Source organism: Zootoca vivipara, chromosome 13 (assembly GCF_963506605.1).
Source record: "Zootoca vivipara chromosome 13, rZooViv1.1, whole genome shotgun sequence".
Taxonomy (NCBI): Eukaryota; Metazoa; Chordata; class Lepidosauria; order Squamata; family Lacertidae; genus Zootoca; species Zootoca vivipara.
Window position 1 is genome coordinate 22,525,858 of NC_083288.1, and position 23,071 is coordinate 22,548,928.

At 47.1% G+C, this 23,071-nt stretch overlaps 2 protein-coding genes across 3 annotated transcripts in view; both read right to left on the reverse strand.

Moving 5' to 3' along the window:
• Positions 1–3,949: 3,949 nt before the first annotated feature.
• On the reverse strand, positions 3,950–10,909 carry HCRT (hypocretin neuropeptide precursor). The gene is made up of 2 exons (XM_035134258.2): positions 10,889–10,909; positions 3,950–4,514 (listed from the first exon to the last, which is right to left on the reverse strand). The coding sequence occupies exons 1-2, from the start codon at positions 10,907–10,909 to the stop codon at positions 4,083–4,085; spliced, it is 453 nt and encodes a 150-aa protein (XP_034990149.1). The 3' UTR covers positions 3,950–4,082.
• Positions 10,910–12,948: 2,039 nt separating this feature from the next.
• LOC118095211 (inactive phospholipase C-like protein 2) overlaps positions 12,949–23,071 on the reverse strand; it is a 38,128-nt gene continuing 28,005 nt past the window's right edge. For both annotated transcript variants that reach the window (XM_060281454.1, XM_060281455.1), the window contains exons 3-6: positions 20,398–20,607; positions 18,510–18,585; positions 17,934–18,043; positions 12,949–15,240 (exon numbers count right to left, since the gene is read on the reverse strand). In XM_060281454.1, the coding sequence (XP_060137437.1) occupies positions 15,055–15,240; positions 17,934–18,043; positions 18,510–18,585; positions 20,398–20,607 (582 nt within the window). In that variant the 3' untranslated portion in view covers positions 12,949–15,054. The remainder of the gene's footprint in view (positions 15,241–17,933; positions 18,044–18,509; positions 18,586–20,397; positions 20,608–23,071) is intronic.

Here is a 23,071-nt window from a genome sequence, read left to right on the forward strand (position 1 = left end):
TTCGTTGCAGCCGGAGCTGCCAGCTTTCTTTGCCAATACTGCCCCCTGGCTGTCGACCAATGCCAAGCCAGTGAATTTGCCCAAGCAGCGTGGACACAGGGCGAGACAGTGATGGATGGATAGAAGCATCTGTTTAATAGATAGGTTATCCGAGATGAGGTTATGCTCCTGGCCCGTTAGGGCAGAGCGGCCTATTATGGAGCATCAAAGGTGATTAAAGGAGTACTTGCTAAGAAAATGACATTGGCTTAAAAAAAAAAAACACCTTTGGCAAGTGCTTCTGGTTCAACCCAGGTAGTGATGGAAGAACTCTTATCATCCTAGGCAGGTTCCCAGCAGCCAAGGAATAAGCAGTTCGAAGAGGAACTGCCCCAATCCCCCCCCCCGAGAGCTGCCTCTGACTGTAGACTTTAATAAAGGGGTAGGCAAGTACAGGCCTTGAGATCGAATTTGGATGGAAAAGTCACCTCAAGTAATTTACTACTGAGCTCATTTAAACCGCAGCTTTCCTACCACTTTCCCTTCAGTTTGAAGCCTTGCACACTCCTCGAAGCACACTCAGCTTCTCACAGCCCTCACATGCTACGAAAGAAGGCTGAGGTGGGGAGCATCAGAAGGCTTTTAAAAGAAGGGATTTAAAAGTCCAGATTGACCTGTCCTGGCTCTCGAGTGAAGCAAACACTGTTGCCCGAGTCCAGAATGTGACCCCAGTCCCTGACCTGCAGCCAACTTTTTGTGACGGCTCCTTAGCTACCGTTCCAGAAGGCTATGTGATATGGTTTGAGACCCCCTACCCCTAATTCAGAGGCCCTCATAGTCCCCCTTGCCCAAACCTCTCCAGTTGTGTCTCTGTGCCTAGCTGAGGGCGGCCCAGTGGTCTCCAGCTGTGCATGGCCTTGTTTATTCATGCTGTCTTATCCCAACAATGGGGAACCTGTGGCCTTCCATTTGCTGTTCAGCTCCCATCAGCCCCAGCCAGCATGGCCAATGTTCAGGCATGATGTGAGTTGTATGTGGGGACGGGGCTTAGCTTCCTCATTCTTGGTCTATTCAGATCCACCCATGTTTGATGCTTGAATTATTATTGGGTATTAGAGAGTCTGGTGAGTCAAGAGTGTGATGCAGCAGCTAAAAAAGCCAATGCAATTCTGGGCTGCATCAATAGGAGTATAGCATCTAGATCAAGGGAAGTAACTGTATTCTGCTCTGGTCAGACCTCACCTGGAGTACTGTGTCCAGTTCTGGGTACCATAGCTGCCAAGTTTTCGCTTTTCTTGCGAGGAAGCCTATTCAGCATAAGGGAAAATCCCTGTAAAAAAGGGATAACTTGGCAGCTATGCTGGGCACCACAGTTCAAGAAGGATACTGACAAGCTGGAACGTGTCCAGAGGAGGGCAACCAAAATGGTCAAAGGCCTGGAAACGATGCCTTATGAGGAACGGCTTAGGGAGCTGGGTATGTTTAGCCTGGAGAAGAGAAGGTAAAGGGGTGGTATGATAGCCATGTTCAAATATATAAAAGGATGTCATATAGAGGAGGGAGAAAGGTTGTTTCCTGCTGCTTCAGAGAAGTGGACACAGAGCAATGGATTCAAACTACAAGAAAGAAGATTCCACCAAGAACTTCCTGACAGTAAGAGCTGTTCAGCAGTGGAATTTGCTGCCAAGGAGTGTGGTGGAGTCTCCTTTGGAGGTCTTTAAGCGGAGGCTTGACGGCCATATGTCAGGAATGCTCTGGTGGTGTTTCCTGCTTGGCAGGGGGTTGGACTGGATGGCCCTTGTGGTCTCTTCCAACTCTATGATTCTATGACCCACTTTACTTTTTTGGTGATGACCCCTCTTAGGTTTTTTAGAAGGTGGGGAGCGGGGCTAAATTAACTAAAATTGAGAAGAGTCAGGGCTGGGGCTTGTGGGTTTATTGAAGAGCCCCCCTAGACGTATGGCAACTCTTGGGTTTAGTCATTTGGTAAAATGCAGTTCCAGCCCCCAGACCATTGTCTAGGTAGGCAATAATGCTGTAGCTCAGGAGAATACAGGCCTGCCCCAAATTAGAATCATAGAGTTGGAAGAGACCACAAGGGCCATCCAGTCCAACCCCCTGCCAAGCAGGAAACACCATCAAAGCATTCTTGACATATGGCTGTCAAGCCTCTGCTTAAAGACCTCCAAAGAAGGAGACTCCACCACACAGATGAGGTATATATACATGCTACTACTTTCCCCTTCTGTTGTGCCATGATAATCTCTGCAACTTGTCCAGATGAAAGTCATCAGGATAATTCAGACCCTCCAAGTGTCCCTATTTTCCAGAGACAATCCCAGATTTACAGAAGTCGTTCCTGTTTCTAATTTGATCCCAAAATGTCCTACTTTTCCTTAGGAAGTCTCTATTTTCATTGGAGAAATGTTGGAGGGTATGGAGTTATGTGACCCCTGAACCAAGGAGATAAGTAACTTTGCAACCTTTAGAAGACATCTGAAGGCAGCCCTGAATAGGGAAGTTTTAAAATGTTTAATGATGTTTTTATATATGTTGGAAGCCACCCAGAGTGGCTGGGGCAACCCAGTCAGATGGGTGGGGTATAATAATAATAATAATAATAATAATAATAATAATAATAATAATAGTTAGGCAGGCGTGTTGGTCTGCCATAGTCGAAACAATAATAATAGAATAGGGTGTCCCTTTTTTATCAGAGAAATGTTGGAGGGTATGTATAATAATATCTGATCTCAGTGGGGCTTTTCTTTTCAAACACAGTGAACATTCATCTCTTGAGCATGATCAACACCTACTCAAAAACAACTGTCCACCCGCTAGCTTGTCTCTAGTTCTGGAAGTCCTCAATGTCCTAGGACCTATAGGAAGGTGAAGGAAGGAGATGCCTTAAATCAGGAGTGAGGAAACTTTGGTCTGCAGGATGTTGCGGAACTCCAACTCCCATCAGCCCTAGCAAGCATGGTCAATGGCCACAGAGGATGGAAGTTGTAGTTCAGCAACACCTGGAGGACCATAGGCTACACACACCTGCCTTGGGCTATTTGTCTCTCTAGCCCAGAGATGCCCTAAACCTGAGACCTTCTGCAAGCAAAGCAGATGTTCTACCACTGAGATAAGCCACACATCATTTTTCTCTCTCACAGGAAGGCATGATAAAGGCAAAGGAATCACCAGCACTTTCTCTGCCAGTGTGAGCAGCCAACAGCAGCTTTGCAAACCGAGATGCTGATGAGCATCAAGGAGCGTTTGAGGTGCCTAATAGGAGGAGAGCTCTGGCAAGTACCTTTGATGCTGTTCACATTTGGGAAGGGAGAGTTCAAAGCATACAGTACTTTGCCTGTCTGATCTCAGGTGGAAATCAGGCAGGGCGCGGAGTCCTTTGATAATAACAAACAATATGATTCAGCATGAATACAGCTCTTCAAAATGTTAAAAGTGTTTCATAGGAATTATCTTGCAGCAATCATTACAACAACCCTGTAAGGTGGGTCAGGGTTATTATAAACACTGCAGATTGGGGAGGTTGAGGGGGGGGACAATGAGGCTTCTCTAGGATGAGCTAGTGAGTTTATGACCGGCGGGGTTTCAGTCACAGCTTTTCAGATTTATAGCTCTGCTGTAAGGAACCTTTGGCAACCACATGTTGCTGAACTACAACTCCCATCATTCCCAGCAAGCATGGCCAGTGGCCAGGGATGACGGGAGTTGGAGTTCAGCAACATCTGGAGGGCCACACTCAACTCAAACCCCCTCCCCCCTGTCTGAATGTTTCCTGCTCCTGGACTAGAGAGACTAGAGAGGGCATCCTTCCGTTCTTCACGCCGGCAACATCTCTCTCACACAGAAACTGACAGAGCGGCTATGAACACGATAGCTGGCTTTATTTGGAAAAGAACACAAGAGCGTGAGGTTGACAGAAGTTTGAAAAGAGCTATTTACACAAGGGGAAGAACCGCATCGCTGCCACCTCCGGGACAGCACCTAGCAGCTGCCTGGCATTAAAGGACAGATGACAGCGGCGAAGATAGAAAGCAGAAGGTGTTCAGGTGAATTTCACCCCCTGCTGAGACATATGCACAACCTTAGTAAATGGTATCTGAAGCACCCATCTTTGGGCTGGGTGGCAAGTCCCTCTCAAGGGGTGCTAGGCAGCCCAAGGCTGGATCAGGCCCCGCAGAGTATGGCGCTGGCGTTACTTGCTTGCTGCCATGCACATCCTCTGGGTTTCCCAGCCCCAACCCGCTTGCTCGTTTGCCCATGGTGAGGATCCCGGCGGCCTGGTTATCCGAACTGTGCAGGAGTTGATAGAGCCGGCTCTGGAAGGCCTTGGTGGCCGTGGTGCTGCTCCGCTTGCCAAGGGTGAGGATGCCGGCGGCGTGGTTGCCCGTGCCGTACAGCAGCTCAAAGAGGTGGCACGAGCAGCTCTTTTGACGGCAGCAGTCTGGCACGGCTTGCTTGGTCACGGCGGAGGAGCAGAGCAAGGAGAAGAGGAGCAGCAAGGTGGCTCTCTGGACCTGGAGGGGTATAAAGATGAGTCAGCAATTTTCAGTAGGAGAGGAAGATTTGAACCTCCAGAGTAAACTTAACAGCAGCCGCAGCCAGGCCGGCTCTAACATTAGGCAGAGTGAGGCAGCAGCCTTGAGCAGCAGATTTTGGCATGGCTATGAAAAGGCAGCAAATTGTTAGCAACTTCATGCATCATAATTATAATTCATTGTTATATTTTTATTGCCGGGGGCAGGGAGGAAGAAGTGCTTGTAGGAGTTTTCTGCCTCAGGCGTCAAAATAATTTGGGTGGCCTCAGGTACTGCTTTGCAAAATGTCTTGAGCCAGTCATGCCCCCTTCCCAGAAGGCAGCTTAATCACTAAACCAGAACTATGAGGTGGGTAGGAAGAGCCAAATAAGTTTAAATTATACTTTGGGCTTAAAAAAAATGCATTGGAATTTGCCACATTTTTATTAGGGTTCTCCTAATTAAACTCCCCCCCCCTCATCTGTGACGATAGAGAGTTTTAGAATAACAGTGCTATGTTTTTTGGGAGATTAACATGACTTTAAATGTGTATTAAAATAGCAACCCTATCATCTTAAGGAAATTAAATACAGTGGTACCTCGGGTTAAGAACTTAATTTGTTCTGGAGGTCCGTTCTTAACCTGAAACTGTTCTTAACCTGAGGTACAACTTTAGCTAATGGGGCCTCCTGCTGCCGCCGCCGCACCTCCAGAGCACGATTTCTGTTCTCATCCTGAAGCAAAGTTCTTAACCCGAGGTACTGTTTCTGGGTTAGCGGAGTTTGTAACCTGAAGCATTTGTAACCTGAAGCGTTTGTAACCCGAGGTACCACTGTACATATTATAATGCCAGAAATGAGGATACTCCCCCCCAAAAAATATCCACCTTACTGCAAACGTATTAAAGTTTCTTTAACTTTCTTTAAATCCCCCTGTCTCACCTGCACTTCTATGAGTTCATTGGTAGAGCATCAACTTTGCACCCTAAAGTCCCTAAGTTCAATCCCCAGCACCATCCCATCTGAAATCCTGGAGAGCTGCTGCTGCCAGTCAGTGAAGACAATACTGAACTAGTTGGCCCAGTGGTCTGACTTGGTACAAGTCAGCTTCCTAAACCATACCTTCCAACATGCTGAGTCCCAAAACTGAGGCATGTGTATTCTTGTCTGTGCTCCTGCATAAATCACATGACCCACGTGAGTGTTACAAGAGTGTCCTACACATGAGTAGAACCTTGGTAAAGACACATGCCTGACTGGCATGTTTTCTCCCTCCTGGTTGATCGTTTGGAAGCTTCAAAAGCTTTCTCCAGCCCAAACATCACAGCGACTGATGCCTTGGAGACATCAGCACACTTAGGGATCTGCAGAGCCTTCGCAGTTGTGCAACAGACCTCAGCAACTCAGCATTTGGCTAATCTATTTTATTTACATATAAACACACACGGAGCACTGCAACATGGCTCCCTCTCTCTCTAGCATCAGACAGCAAAGAGAAAGAACAAAGGACAATAGTCCCACTTCAAGGAACACAGTAACACAAACATCCTCTCTCCATCACTTCCCACTCTGTGGAATGTAAACATACACCATCATGTGATAGACAACAATCCCATGACTGCAGACACGGGGAATGAATCTCCAACAGTGAGATCACAGAGCCCAAAGACACTTTTTTGGGGAGGGCACTCTCATGGTGCCCAAAACCATGCATTTTAGGGTGCTGCATGAGATTACAGCCCTGAAAAAAGTGCAGGGTGGATTAATGATTAATGGGAAGACATAGGAACATCCCCACACAGAAACAAATCAGGATGAATGCTCATTGTCATAAAACCACCCCACACACACCAGAACAAAGCTAAATGAAGACCAGGAATAGTTTAATCTCTCTGCAAGCTTTGGGCAAGCAAATCAAAGCAAACTCTCAATAAAAAGGCCTAGAGAAGCCCTCTGAAATTTGGATTTGGTAATCACTGGACAAGGGGAGCCTGTACTGAACAGAAAGGCATCACTTGAACTAAAGCTGAACAAGGCTTTTGGCATTTCAAAACAGAACAAGATTGCAGAGCGGCTTTAAAACTAGGGGAAATTAAGAGGCACTATGCTTTTCTTGAGGACTCATCCCTCTGAGATGATGCTCTAAATATTCAAATACCCTCAAAGCGGGGGCTGAATAGAAGCTGGTAACAAAACATAAAAATGAATGAATGCAAATCAGAAAGTCCAACAAGGGTCATAGAAAATATTACACACATGCGGCATTTAAAAAGGGAAGCAATATATAAGGTTTGGATTCTAATGCGAAAAGCCTGAAAGCAAAGATTAGGTGAATTAGCACCAAGTTATCTTCTGGGATAACTTTCATACGCAGCTACAAATTAACATATGAGGGCCAAACTAAGTGAAAACGTGTCTTTGCATTTAATGGGGATGGTGGCTGCTGCTGTTTTTAAATGCAAATAGTATCATCTTGGTGCCAATGGGAGATTTCCTCCCAATGCAAATACAAGCTTCAGAGGAGGGATTTTTTTTTGCCTGGCACTAAAAGAGAATGCAGATATATTATCAGAAACCCGGTCTATCAAGCGGAATCAGTAGACTGCAATTACCCCTCCATATCATGTGTGACAGAGAGGGCAAGGCAAGGCAAGTCGTGCTTGCAGGTGGGAGTAGTGCTCTGTTCATAAAAGAGGGCGCAGAGTCCAATAAACCAGAAATCTTTTAAGGAAACAAAGCTCTTCAGAGAGTCAGTCTCTGCAGAAATAACAAGCAAACATAAGCAGTAGAGTGGTAGGGATGTTATTATAATCCTCCCTCCTGCCTGGATGCAAACTCTTGATGGTGATCTTTGAGATGCAGAAAGACAGCAAGGAGGCAGCCAGAGATGAAAACGTTGTCATAATGGGTCACTTCAGTTATCCAAAGTTTGTCTAGGAAAACATACGTTTAGCAGAGACAACAGATCGAGCAGTGGAGGCAGGACTTAATAGGGCAAATGGGGCACTGCCCCACCAGCCTCAGGTCTGCCCTTATCCAGTGCCCACCTGCCTGCCTTACCAGGAGGTGGCACTGCCCTGACATCTCCCCCCTCCTCCTCCTTAGTCTCAGTGTTGCCTTTGTAGAAATCAGCTGGGAAGAAGAGGATGGGGATAAAACTAAAGGGAGGTGATTGTGCCTGCCCTTGGCTCTGGCTTCCCCTACTGTCAGCCTCCCTATCTTGCACCCTACCAGCCCCACGGGGCACCAGCCACTCGAATCGATGGGAGAGCTCTGCTGCAGTTACGTTGGTAGCCTATCATATTTCTTACTTGTAAGTCGTATTGAATTTTTCTTACTGTGGGTTAAACCACAGAGCCTAGGGCTTGCTGATCAGAAGGTCGGCGGTTTGAATCCCTGCAACGGGGTGAGCTCCCGTTGCTCGGTCCCAGCTCCTGCCAACCTAGCAGTTCAAAAGCACGTCGAAGTGCAAGTAGATAAATAGGTACCACTCCAAGCAGGAAGGTAAACGGTGTTTCCGTGTGCTGCTCTGGTTCGCCAGAAGCGGCTTTGTCATGCTGGCCACGACCTGGAAGCTGTATGCCGACTCCCTCGGCCAAAAACATAAGATGAGCGCCGCAACCTCAAAGTCAGTCACGACTGGACCTAATGGTCAGGGGTCCCTTTACCTTCCCTCCATGGAGCTCAAGGTGGCGTATATGGTTCATCTTCCTCTCTTCATTTAATCCTCACAACAACCCTGTGAGGTAGATTAGGCTGAGAGGCAGTGACTGGGCCCAAGGTCACCCAGTGGGCTTCATAGCTGAGTGGGGATTTGAACCCTGGTTTCCCAGGTCCTAGTCCAACCCTCTGACCACTACACTATACTGACCTTCACCCGCTCAGTGCAAAAATGCACAATTATAAGTGGGTTATATATTATTTAAGTAACTAAGTATGTCATCACTTGCAGCTGCAGTGTTCCCCACATACAAATTATGGATACTTTAAAATCAGATCATTGGGCAGCCCTGCTGCCCAATTTCAAATGTTGGTTTAGAGAGCATTGAAACATAATGTCACTGCTGAGCCAGGTCAAAGGTCCAGCATCCTGTTTTTACAGTGGCCAACCAAGTACAATATACTTAGGGAAAGTCCAAAAGCAGCGCCTGAGCTCAACCGCACTCTTCCCACCTCCCCACAATTCCCAGGAAATGGCATTCAGAGACATATTGCCTCTGCCTGTGGAGGTGGGTGTCAGGTTTTCTTTTCTCAAGTCATTCAAGGCCAAGCTAAACATGATGTCCAATGTGTCTTTGAATTTATCAACGTCGTGCAGGTTTGTTTGTTTTTTGAAAAATGCAAATTGCATCAGCTGCCCAAGAAAATATTTATTGGGATTTCAGCAGGCGTATGAAGAGAATGCAGCCCTCCTTTGCCCCTTTGCAGATCAGAGGAAAATGCTTCCTCTGAAGCTTGGATTTGCATTGAAAATGCACACACACACACACACAGAGCAATGAAGGATTTATCCCTGAAGTAAAATAGCACCATAGGAAGAGAGACTTTCCTCAGGACAACCAGAGGGAGGAAAGGGTTAAATCCCATAAATCGACAGGGCTTACCTGTGAACAAACACAGGTTTGGTCTCACTGTAACCTGTTTGGGGCTTGTTAATACTAAATAAACTAACGGCAGACAAAGAGGATAAAATTACACAAAGTGTGAGAAAGTGTCCATTATCCCTTACACGCAATATGAAAACACAAGCTCACCTAGTAAATCTGATTGGCAGCCATTCAGGACAGATGAAATGAAACAAATCGCACGGAACGATGTGTAAGCCACCGATGGAATTTTATCACCAAAAGGGGTTCTTTTTAAACCGAACCTGGGACCTTTTGCATGAAAAAGTATATGCTCTGCTGCTGAGCTACAGCTCTCCCCACCCCACCCCACCCCACCCCGTGGACAAGAGGTCTGTCAACAGCTAGTAGCCATGAGAAATGGGATCTCATGCTCAGAACCAGTAAACCTCACTGAATCAGATGCCAATGACAGTCCACATAGAGCTTTTGTCTTCACGACTATTTGTGAACTTCATACCGTAGGTGCATCGGAACAGCCGCTGTTGAGAGATGCAGTGCTTGACTGGTGGACCGGCGATTCTTATTTACAGCACATCCTTGTACTTATACATGTTCAACTCAAGCACACTGGTTGTGCTCCCATTTTGATGCTTTTCTTCCGTCCCACTACCCCTGCAGCTTCCCCTCTCTACACCCAGGGCATTTTCACCTTCACCGTCCCATAGTGCAAGCTGCCAGAGAAAACCACCCTCTACCTCACAAAGTCCTTCCTGAAATCATCCAAACTTCCCCAGACTTTTTACTCCACCACCACTTTTAACTTGTCCCTTTTACCCATTTTCCCAACCTGGACCTTCCCTCCTTCCCGTCCCTTTAAACTAGTCTGAAGTCCTCTGGGAAAAGTAGCATTGTTTTTCTTTAATTTTGCATGCAGCTCCTAATACTCTCGAACAGCAGAAGTAGAAAATCGTGAACGGGAAACCTCACATTGGTGACAAGATGGTGTCTTCTATTGCACCATTAGCTTGATGGAAGCTTTTGTTTTTGTTTTTTCCCAATGTGTTTTTTATTGCGTTTTTAATAATATTACAAAGTATTAATATTTCAGAATATTCAAATATTCAAACAAAGAGAACAGCGAAACAGAAACCAAAAGGACAAACACATACACTATAACATAATTTTTATATACATACATCGTTTCCCATTCTCCTTTATCCCCCGTGCATTCCTCCACTTACAATTTCCCCTTTGTGCTTTTCCCTATTTACTTCTTACTTCCCCTTTTGACTTCCTTTCTTCCTTCATCTGTCTTTTCTTGTATTTATATACTCTACATTTTCTGCACGTTTTTCTGTCATTTTTTTCGTTTTGTTATTCTATTTTTCCATATCTTTTCTTGTCTAAATAGCTATATCTTATATCTTTAAATTTACTCACTTTACACGTTTACAGCACCCCCATTTTTCAACCTATTTCTCTACATAATCCATGAATTTCCTCCACTCCTTCTCGAATTTTGATGGAAGCTTTTGAGCTCCACAGCACTCTTCTGTGACACTCAAGTTTGAAATGGAGTCCTCTATTTTTAAATGGTTTTGTACATCTATCTGTATAACAATGTTTTATTGACCATTGCCACTGGCTCCCTTCTAAGAGTGTTTCCTAGCTTCACCCCAGATTCACATCATCTTCCAAGGCTTGGCCCAACTAGAGAGGAACATGATACCCCAGATTTGCATCTCCAGCTCAACATTATGCCACCCTCCCAGGTTGGCCCATCTAAAGAGAGGGATAGGGCAGTTACCTTAATCTTCCGGCTCTCCATAATCTTGGTTGTCTTCAAGGCGACAAGTGGGCTTGTGTCATGACCTTCCAGGGGTGATGCTGTAAGGAAAAACTGGAGGAAGCAGTCAATTTATAGGGCCACGTTCTACGTAGACACTAGGTACCTCACTTGCTTCCATGATACGTGACACAGACACACATATCCTCTCCAAGGGCAATGCCAAAAATAACCATCTCCCCACCAACCCCTCAGAAAGGATCAGAAAAGAGAGGAAGGATCCTTTTGTACCCCGTCTCTTGGAGACCGGCCAAGACATCCACCCGCCTTTGTCGTTTCCCCTCCGGTAATGAACCCACGGCCGTCTGAGGAACCGGACAGTCGCTTACGAGCCACAAAGGCAGCCGACGGCTAGGCCGAGATAATGAGAGGAGCCGCACTTGTTAGCACAGGACCATTAGGCTAATTACCTCAAAAACAGGGAGCCAGAAGCTAGCGGTGCCCTTTTCGCTGGCATGTGGCTTTGGCACACTTCCTTCCACAGGGGGCACATGCCTCAGAGAGAGTGGCACCCGCAATCCGCACACATACACAGCACCAGTACTTGGGTTTCAGGGGGCGGTGAGCACCCCGATGTCACCCGTCCTCCTAGCCCAGAGGTGAGGAATCCAATTCCTGGTTGGTGGGTGGCTTGGAAGTGATGGGCAGGCACCAAAGTCCCTTTCAGCTAAACTCCACCCTTACCTGTAGGACGTCAGGTGTAGGGCAGGTGGGGAGGCTTGCCTGAAGCAGCCTCACAGAGCAAACGGGGAGGCCAAATTTGGCCCCGGGGGGTTGCAGGCTCCCACCTGCCACCCTCACCAGCTTTATGCATACCTCTCAGATCCCAAAATGAAGGAGGAAAGCCTTCGAAAGAAGAGAGGCCTCACACGGGACTTTCAGGGAACATGAAGCCAAAGTGAGATTTGTGGACTAAATTATTGTGTCTCAGACTGCTCTTAATGGTACAGGAATCCTCTCAGGGGAAAAAGCTGGCAATCCCATTTTACGGTCCTCTCCATTTCAGGTAGCCCCATTAACATTCTGCATCTGTTTAAGGCAAAGGTTGGGGAACCTCCAGCCTGCAGGCATCATGAAGCCTAGCACAGGCCCCAGTTTTGACCATACAACTGTTTCTCCCAAACCGTGTCCAACTGCCCCACATCAGAACTCATACATAATACAGTCACACCTCGGTTTAAGTACGCTTCGGTTTGAGTACTTTCAGTTTAAGTACTCCGCGGACCCGTCTGGAACGGATTAATCCACTTTCCATTACTTTCAATGGGAAAGTTCGCTTCAGGTTAAGTACGCTTCAGGTTAAGTACGGACTTCCGGAACCAATTGTGTACTTAAACCGAGGTACCACTGTATCAGGTGTGGAGCTGGAAAAGGGGAGACCTCAGGGAAACTATTGGGCGCTTAAAGTGAGCTCTCGGTTGTTCCTTTGCAAATGGGACTTGTAGCAAAAACAGGGATCAGCTGCATTGTAGCTAGCAGGACTTGCTGTCAGTGCCGATCACCAGACTGGCAAGCTCCTTTGAGCAGAGGTGGGCAGTCTCACCCAACCATCATAGCAGACCCGTGTGGAATCAGGAATCTGGCCCACTGGCCAGATCCGGTCCCTCTAAGCCTTATTGTACTAGAAGCCATACCCACACTGAGCAAGATTCAGGTATGTTTGGAAGTTGCAAATTCATCAATGGGGAGATGTGAGGAGAGGTGAGATGCCCCTCAAAGAGAGATCCAAAAAAGGCACTGATCCTGATAAGAGATAGTATGGAAACAGGGGGTATATCCAGGCACAATGGCAGCATGCCTGACCCATGTAGGCTACTACTAGAGGACACAGGTCCTCCTTGGTAGACACCTGGGTTACCCGGAGATAAGTGCTTATGTATGGGACAGAAATTTTAAAGAGAGGGAAGTGGTGGGTGCGGAAGGTATGCTGAGCCCTTTCCTCTCGCCATTTTCCTTACCCCCGTTGTTTTTCTCCAAGTGCTGTGAGGGCATGATTAAAAGAGACAGATAGAACAGAAGAGAAGCTCAGGTTTTATTGTCAAGAGAATCCATCCCTCACAGTCCTAGAGGAAGCCTTCCAGGTCTGGCATGAGGGGAACAGGGCCCAGCCGGGGAATCATCAGTCTATGCCCCCCCACTCAGCAACACCCCAAAAACAAGGAAAAGTGAGAGAGATATATCAATGTAAGGAACCAGAAGACACCATTGCACAAATATCTGTGAGACTGGCAAAATATTTCAAATTTCAACATTTTCAAATGTGAATTCAAGGGACACTTTGAAAACCCAAGCTTTAAGGTCTGCGATGTTATTTTTCAAGATGGTATGATCTTCTTGTTAGATTTACAATCTTACAGCCTTGATTTCTTTTTGACCAACAAACAAACAAACCCCACAACCCTGAATCCAACAATAATCCATAACTTGGGAACAATTGGGGGGGGGGGTGGAGGGATCCAGTCAGGAGAGGATAAAATTTGGGTTGCATCCAGCTATATCATACTCAAAGTAGACCCACAGAAATCAACTGGCACGCTTCAATTAAATCTGTTGATTTCAGTGGATCCACTCTGGGTGTGACTTAACTTGATGCAACCATTTGAAGTTTTACAACCAGATTCTAGAGAGGAAAATTCAAGATGTACTCCTCCCTGTCATTTCAGCTCTAACTAGGAGCCTCAAAGCATGGTGCAGGAGAACAAGACATACTGAGATGTCTTTTAGCCCTCTATCCTCTCCACTGCCACCTTGCCCTGAGGAAGATCTGTGTCCAGCAAACAACAGAACTGTATAATATTACAAGTTGGAAGGAAGCAACCTGGAGATCATTCAGACCACCTCAACAATCCTGGAATCTCAGTGTCACAGCATCCCTGACAGTTGGTTCTCTGCTTAAATACTACAAGCCTTGCTCTGCAGCTGTGCGCCACTCAATTCCCAGGGGGTTCTGTACCCAAAATCTGAGTTTGGCCTTCCTCTTGCTAGTGAATTTAGCTCCAAGGGTGGAGAGAAAGAGAAGCTGTTTTTATTTTAGTCCCAGCCCAAATAACATGCCAATGGCAGCCTCCTCCCACTCACCAACAGGGGGTGCTACATAGGATCAGAGGTGAGCCTACACACAGCTCTTAGTGCCTTGTGCTTCTAGCAGACCTTGACCCAAGACCTCGAGAAATGTCAGGCAGGAGATTCAGCCTCTGAGGTGCCACCCGCCTCCGTCCAAAAGGATGAAATTCCAGCAGGGCCGGCCCTACCATTGAGCAGCCACCTGAGCTGATTTCAGGTGTCAGGAAAAGGACAGCAGATTGTTTGGTTTATGATGGTTGTATTTTTACTGACAGGGAGGGGGGAGAGATTCATGTGGGAATTTCTGGCTCAGGTGCCAAAGAAAACAGCAGCACTTGACTAGCTTTGGGTACTGCTCAACTCTGTTCTGGAAGCAGCTGACATTCGCTGCTCTGCCTCCAGAAGCAAAATGACTTGACTGCAGAAGGCCAGCCGAACAACCACGTCTTTACACTGATAGGCCACAGCAGGTCAGCTGACACCTACCCGAGCCCCTATAGAAAAGCTTCTTGGCCAGGCTTGGTTATTGGTCCAATGAATGAAGAGGCCTCTGCTGATGCTGGAGCCTCAGTAAACTGAATAGGAGCACCCTAAGGAACATGGAGGCTCCTGTTTGTTTCAGTGATCACATCAACACCATACATTTAGAGCATGTGGCTTCCTTCAAAGTCTTGAGGACTGTAGTTCGCCCCTACCAGAGCTGCAATTGCCAGCACCCTTAACAAACTAGAGTTCCCAGGATTCTTTGGGGGAAGCCGCACGACTTCAATGCGGACATGACCAAAGAGGCTGGTGAAGGAGAGGTTTTCCCACAGGTTACGGTCAAATCTGTTTGTCACTGCCATCCGAAATCTGCTGTCTGGGGTTGGCCATCCTGTTTACGAAAAGATTTGGAAGTTGACTGGTGGGAACCTCAAGCTACTTCCCCACGCTGGAGACAAAACTGTGCTTCATGTCGATTTTTTGAAAAATAAAAATAGAAATCCGCCACGCTTCATTCATCCCGAGTCTCTGTGTGTGTCCATAAGTCCGCTGCCCTCCCTAGGTCTCGGGGCCACCCCAAGTCAGCAAGATCCGGTGTCGCTGCCTCCTTCGGTTTCCGGGATGGGATCGAGGAGAGCTCGGCCGCGGAAGAGGTCGGGGGAGGCGGCGCCATTCCGGCCAATGCCACAGGACTGTGCGGCGTTGTGGATCTGCCAGAGTGTGTCGAGTGCCTCCGCCTTAGAGTGTTTCAGTAGGTCGGCCTGGCCCTGTGGGTGAAGGAAGAGTTGAAGAGGGGATGAAAGGTGGTCACATAGTCAAGGAAAGAAAAAGAAAAACACACACCCAGAGGTCCAATGGCGAACTACGGTGTGGAAGGTAACCTGACAAATTCAGCTGCTTAATAATTCTCCTTCTGGGGAGGGAGGAAGCCAACTTGCCCGCAATGTATTATCGGTGGGCAACGTCACTGAAATAAACACAAAGGGTGCCCATCATATGCAGAAGGAGTTGTTATAAAATAATAATGCACAAAGAGAACGAAACATACTGGTTCTATATGTGATGCAAACTGAAGTTGTATCGAAGTTTACCTCAACCTGTTTTTTTTAAAAAAAGTATTTCCCTTTGTTGACACATTTTGGTAAAGGGGCAAATCTTTCCTCCCATTCTGACACAACAAAGACTTCAGCCATCACAACAGAGACTTAGTTCACTGCTTTTGCTTTTCTTACGCCGCTTTAATGAGAAAAGTGCAAATAAACTTAAACAAAAAGCTGCCCATTATAGTTGCAACACACACACACACATAACATTAGCAGAAATCAGAGCAACTTAGTGGCATAGGAAGCTTCCTTATACAGTGGTACCTCGACATCCGAATGACTCGACTTCCGAAGGTTTTGACTTCTGAAGTCGGCAAACCCAGAAGTTTTGTCGCTGTGTGCGTGTTCTGCGCCTGCGCAGAAGCGGTCCACGCAGAAGCGCAGAAGCGCAAAATCTTCGGCAACCGAAGACTTCGACTTACGAAGAGTGCTGCGGAATGGATCATCTTCATAAGTCGAGGTACCACTGTACCAAGTCAGAACATTGGTCCGTCTAGGTTAGTACTGTCTACACTGACTGGCCGTGCCTCTCCAGGGTTTCAGACAGGGGGATATTCCCTGTTCCACCTGAAGATGCCAGGGATTGATTGTGGGACCTGGGTAGCTCAGTTGGTTATGAGTATACTGTTGATAATGCCAAGGTTGCAGGTTCGGTCCCTGCATAGGACAGTTGCATATTCCTGCTTTGCAGTGGGTTGGGCTAGATGATCCTCAGGTCCCTCCTGACTCTACAATTCTATGATTCTACGACTGTCAGTCTCATAACAAAAATTAAGAGACCAGGAGAAGTCAGTGTTAAGTGAGGAGTGGAACCCTTTCGTAGAGCATTTGAAGAAATGTAACAGCCAGATAAGTTTGCAAGTAGGATTTGAACTGTGAATGGCAGTGAAGAACCATCTAGATATTAAGCTAAGCTGAAGAAGGGTGTTAGGTATGATATGCAGCAAGATAAGGGGAAATAAGGAAACCATGGAGGGAAAGTTCAAATGTATTAGAAAGGATGGTGGTAATCAAAGATGTATTAAAGCTCTGGAAAAACTTGGAGGAGGAGGAGGAGGAGGAGGAGGAGGAGGAGGAGGAGGAGGAGGAGGAGGAGGAGGAGAAGAAGAAGAAGAAGAAGAAGAAGAAGAAGAAGAAGAAGAAGAAGAAGAAGAAGAAGAAGAAGAAGAAGAAGAAGAAGAAGAAGAAGAAGAAGAAGAAGAAGCCATTGGATTTTAAGCAGCAATGTCATACACTGAGGGAAATCAGCAGCAAGGAAGCCGTCTGGAGAGAAGCCTTCCCTTCTCTAAGCAGCCCTCGTGTTTTTCAAAAGAGCAACAGCCAGTCAAGATGCAAGGCCATGGAACATGCAGCGCCCACCAGGTGGCAGTGTGACCACGGCCACTTTAGATTCTTTACAAAGACTGCGGCCCAAACGAACGGCCCAGCATTCAATGCACAAATGCTTTTGATACCCTCCCCCCCCAAAAAAACTAGAGCTGTAGCTTGAAATGCATGGGGAGGGAGAGATCATTCCATTTCCTGAATGCTGCGAGCCCAGCGAAAATCTCCCAGGAAGAAAACGTCTGCAGGGCCACAGTATTTTGTTTACTTATTTGTTATGGCCCACCTTTCCTTCAAAAAGCTTAGAGTGGGATACTGTACATGGTTCTCCCTTTCCCCATTTTATCCTTAGAACAACCCTGGGCGGTAGGTCCATGCTCTGGTTTATCTCCCGCTTGGACCACTGCAATGCGCTCTACCTTTGAAAGTGACTCAGAAACTACATCTAATCCACTGGCTCCCAGTACATTTCCAAGCACAATTCAAAGTGTTGGTGCTGACTTTAATGCCCGAAACAGCCTTGGCCCTGTATACCTGAAGGAGCATCTCCACCCCCATCGTTGAGCTTGGACACTGAGCTCCAGCTCCGAGGGCCTTTTGGCAGTTCCCTCACTGCGAGAGAAGTTACAGGGAACCAAGTAGAGGGCATTCTAGGTAATGCCGCCTGCCCTGTGGAACGCCCTCCTATCAGACGTCAAAGAGATAAACAATGATACGACTTTCTGAAGAGACCTGAAGGCAGCCCTGTATTGGGATGTTTTTTACGCTTGATGTTTTGTGCCCAGAGTGGCTGGGACAACCCAGAGATGGGCAGGGTAAGGGTAATAATAATAATAATAATAATAATAATAATAATAATAATAAGTTAGGCTGAGAGGTAATGGCTACCCCAAGATCCCCCAGTGAGCTTTTTGGCTGACTGGGGATTTGTGCGTGTTCAAACTTCTCTTTTCTCACATCCCAAGGCTGAAGTCCTGGCCCTGAGACCCTGTCCCAGAAAATCCAACCTCGCAGCAAGTGCTGCTCCTAATTACCTTCAGGACAGTGATGTTCCAGGCAAAACTCTCCAGAGCTTTCTGCAGCTTCCGCCCTTTCAGGCCTTCCTTGGCCTCCAAACGGTGCAGCTCCTTGTGAAACCCCATCCCTGGAGAAATGTGGAGAGCGAGGCAAAGGAGACAACCTGTCACAGGCCTGCTGACTTCTGGACAAGGTAGGACTGCGCTCCTGAAGGCTGGAAGAGCACACACACACACCGACACACACACCCTAAGGGTCAAACGCGGCTGTGCGTTCATCCCACTATGGAACCTGGTCATCAGCTTTTGCGGGTTTTTCGAAGTGATTCGAAAAACCCTTTCGGAGCGCTCCAAAACCATTGCCCATCTATGTGCACAGAAAACAGTGTGATGGACTCTCAGAACTTTGGGATTGTTGAAATATATACCACAACAAATCAATTGATTTGAGTCGTGTGACTCAAATTGCGTAAACTGGACCCATTAAAAAAAAAAAGCAATGTGGACTAAGCTTGCTTCTGGGCCCCCTCTGAGATTAGGGCCCCTGAAGCTTTAAGCTTCGTTAGTTTCATAGCAGATCCTCCGCTGCCTTACCTGCTTGTTGCACCTGAATGATCTTGGCGTGAACGGCATCGGCTGACTCAATTAGTGTGCGGCCTGTTTGGATCATCTGATGGTGGGGAAAGTAAAAGAGAGAAAAGGTGTAAATAGTGGGGTGGGGGCTGAGCAAGCCAACAAAGCACCCCACCTTACAGGAGGCCCTTGGCCCCACTGCCCCCTTGCAATGTCTCAGCACCTGTGGAGAGATATTTGTAGCCAATTGCACAGATTCCGGGGCTTCTCTCTGCGCTACTCTTTCTCACTGCGACAAAGTCTTTGCAGTTCTAGCTGCTAGGGCCAAAGAGCACGTTGGCACAATGCTCTGCGCCGATCCAGATCTGGAGTCTAGTGGGGGGGTGTCTTTAGCCCTTTGTCCTCTGCTGTAGGCCCAATCCACATCAGGGGGTCCTATGGCTATCATGAGCATTGCCCAAGAAAAGATCTATGGGTTGCTGCACTTCAAACAAAAGAGCCTGGCAGATAGCTCCGTTGGTACAGCATGAGTCATGGGTTCGAGTCCCACATCTGGCAAAACATTCCTGCATTGCAGGGTGTTGGACACTACGATTCTATGAATCTACCAGTAATCAGCTATCCAGGAAGCTGCTGGAGGCAGGGGCTCAAGCAGTGAAGCCACAGAGCACCTGAACGGTGCAGCTGCATATGGCATTGGCTTGAGTAGCACAGTCAATCTGCCACTCAAGACAAGAGGCTTGGCATGCCTAATAGTAGGGCTGGCCCTGCTGCCGGGGCTGCAGCAGCTGGGTGATGATGCCACGTGCTGGCGCCAGGTCTGGTACAGTCGTACCTTGGAAGTCAAACGGAATCTGTTCCCGAAGTCTGTCCGACTTCCAAAACATTCGGAAACCAAAGCGTGGCTTCTGATTGGCTGCAGGAAGCTCCTGCAGCCAATCGGAAGCCCTGTCGGATGTTCAGCTTTCAAAACAATGTTCCAAAACCGGAACACTCACTTCCGGGTTTCCATCGTTCGGGGGCCAATTTGTTTGGGAACCAAGGCGTTCGAGATCCAAGGTACGACTGTACTAAAATCCCCTTGAGGATAGAATAGGAAGGGAGTTTTCACACAATGCTAAAGCGGCTCTTGCTCCAGGCATCTGGAGGGGGAAACAGCACAGGAGAACCTAAAATTCCACGTAAGCTTTATACATGGAAAAGAGGCCCATTAACTGGCACAACCCAGGTGCCAGGGATGGCCGCTCTATCCCTGTATCTCTATGGTGCAGGCCCCATGACTGGGCCTAGTCTTGGCTGCTGCTTCAAGAGCTGTGCATTATTGAATCTCTCCTCCATCTGAGTTTCAAGGCGAACATGTGTTGCGCTGAGAGAATGGGGGTGGTGGGGGCAGGAGCCCTTGGTTAAGATTTGCACCACAAATGTGTGCCCCACCCCACCCCAGATTGATTTTTTTTTTTTTGCTGGGCCTCGAAACAAAACCAGGAGATCAGAAAAGAGGGGCCAACAACCCTGTTATGGAGAGGAAACAGCAGCTGATATCTCATGGACTGCAGGAAGATCAAACCTATCCATTCTGAAGGAAATCAGCCCTGAGTGCTCACTGGAAGGACAGATCGTGAAGCTGAGGCTCCAATACTTTGGCCACCTCATGAGAAAAGAAGACTCACTGGAAAAGACCTTGGTGTTGGGAAAGATTGAGGGCACTAGGAGAAGGGGACGACAGAGGACGAGATGGTTGGACAGTGTTCTCGAAGCTACGAACATGAGTCTGACCAAACTGCGGGAGGCAGTGCAAGACAGGAGTGCCTGGCGTGCTCTGGTCCATGGGGTCACGAAGAGTCGGACACTACTAAACGACTAAACAACAACAACCCCTGGCAAAGGCCCAGGGTACGTTTCCACTCACGGTGTCGTAGGCAGCAAGCACTTTCCGCAGGAGCTCTGGGACCGGCCCCTGGGCCTCCATGGAGGGGTATTCCTCGCTCAGGTTGAGGGTGACAGCTGGGGGGCTCTCCTTCTCGCTGGGCTGCAGCCACGTGGCCAGCTTTAAGATGCACTGCTTGATGTTGGCTGCCGGCGTCAGGCCACACAATTCCTTAAAGGAGACCAGAGCATTCTAGGGGAAGGAAAAGAGGGTGAGGGATGGGGGATGCCAACATGCCAGGATGCCATGCCCCCCCATACATTTCTGGCTGCTCCCCTTGGACTACAGGTTCCCCCCCCAAAAAAAAACGACCCAAAGGGAGCAAAACCTTTGGTGGTCCTCGACTTTTTTCTGGGGGTGGATGTGGTAGCAAAAAGCTTCGGAGGCACTCAGAGCAACTGTGGGGCCTGCTCCTCACTTTTCTCCCCAGCTCCTAGCTTTGGGGAAGGGCAGAGGCTCACCGTAAGCACGGCATGGGGAGCTATTCATGATGGGAATGTGGCAACCCCCTGCCAATCCCATTCTTAGCCAGCAGACGCAGGGGGCAATCCTGTAGCTGAGAGTTAAAGATGTAGCTACCTAGCAGCACTGAGTTTCATCCTATGGCTGTGGGCTTGTTGCTTTCCCTCGGTCGCATTTCTCGCAGCCTTTAAAATGGGCATAAGATCTCAGGCGGCACAGTGGGGCAGTGCGTCTGGCTGTTAACCAGAAGGCTGCTGGTTCAAGCCCACCCAGGGATGGCTGTGAGCAGGATTCCTGCATTGCCGGGGGCTGGACTAGATGGTCCTTGGGGTCCCTTCCAACTCAGTTCTATGATTCTAAGAAGATATGGCAAGGCTGTGGACACGTGGGTAGCAGCAATCAGAATGATACTTAGCCTTTCACTTTGCGGAGATTTCCGAACTGCTCAATGCACTCCGGCTAAGTTGTCTTTTTTTTTTTTTGAATAGATATTTATTGATTTTCACAATAGAAAAGGGATTTACAAAGGTTTAGAAGGGATGGGGGATATACAAAAAAGCAAAAATACAAAAGTCAAGAAAAACAGAAAAAACCAAAAAATAAAAAAGAAAAAATAGAAAACTATATAACTTATCTTTATCACAGTGTATATTGGGACCTCCTCGGGTTCCCGTCCCTGTGTTTCTCAAACACACTTCCAATTTAGCAAATTCTACCTCTAAATATTCACTTTTAATACTAAATTCTTATTTTCTATTCTAAAATAACCTCTTTTACCTAATCCACAGATTTATTTACCACTTAATTTCTATTCTTAAAATATTACTTTAGCGTATTTTTTTAAATACAATTTAAAATCTTTCCACTCTTCTTCAATTGCTTGTTCTCCCTGGTTGCGGATTCGTCCGGTCATCTCTGCCAATTCCATAAATTCCATCATCTTCATCTGCCATTCATCAATCGTTGGTAACGTTTGCTGCTTCCAGTATTTAGCGATCAACAGTCTCGCAGCTGCAGTGGCATACATGAAAAAGGATACCTTTCTCTTGGGAATCTCCTTCCCTACAATGCCCACTAGGAATGCCTCTGGTCTCTTCACCAATGTGCCTTTTAGCACTTTCTTAAGTTCATTATAAATCTTATTCCAGAAGTCATTCACCAGTGGACATGTCCACCACATGTGGTAAAATGAACCTATTTCTTTCTTACATTTCCAACATTTATTGTCATTGTTGTGGTAAATCTTTGCTAGCTTTTCTGGTGTAAGGTACCATCTGTACATCATTTTCATTATATTCTCCTTTAATAAACTACACGCAGTAAATCTAATATTTTCCTTCCACAACTTTTCCCAATCCTCTATCATAATATTATGTCCCACATCCTTTGCCCACAAAATCATAGCATTTTTAGTTTGTTCATCTTTTGTATGCCATTCTAGCAGCAATTTATACATTCTCGAGAGTATTTTCGTCTTAGGTTCTAACAATTCTGTTTCCACCTTTGACCTCTCAATTTGAAAGCCAATTACTCTATCCGGCTAAGTTGTCTTAATTGCCCCTCATACCAGTCTTGAACAAGGGAACTCTGGGTGGAGATTGAGTGTGAATGGTGGTTAGGTGAGGGGCGGGAAGAGGCAGATTCCTGGCTTACAGCTCATTATTTTAACCGCAGAGGACTGCATTTACATGTTCTCCTCTTTAGGAGGAATGCTGAGTCAGAGATAGCTGGGCAGCCTCTCCAACACATCCCCACTCTCAAAAAAAGAGGATTGCAGGTTTGCATCAAATTTGCACATGCTAATTTATATTGTGTAGATGCAAAACAGAAATATGATACATCTCACAGTATTGGGGGAGACTTTGCCCAGGTGATGTGCTGTGTGTCCCCTCCTGCCCAGGTGTTGCCAACTGTTGATGGGCAATGCCGAGTGCCCCCACCTCTACTGGTTCTCCCTTCTTAGGGTTATTTTATCATCCAGCAGGACCAGAGGAGGAGTGTCCTCCTAGCCCTTCAGACGGAGCAAGAGAGGAAAACCTCAATTTGCAGGCCTGCTCCAGGTCTCCAAGTAAATTCTAATCCATTTCCAAGACTCCACTGATTTTGGAAGAGGAAACAATATTGGGGGGGGGGAGAGGTAGAGTTCAGGGTCCTGATGAAGTTGCAAACAACCTTCTCCCCAGAGCAACCCTTG

Coding starts and splice junctions, on each gene's coding strand:
- HCRT (XM_035134258.2), bottom strand. CDS start 10,909: ATGGAGAGCCGGAAGATTAAG. Junction 4,515..10,888: donor TGGAGAGCCGGAAGATTAAG/GTAACTGCCCTA, acceptor ATACCCCTCCAG/GTCCAGAGAGCCACCTTGCT.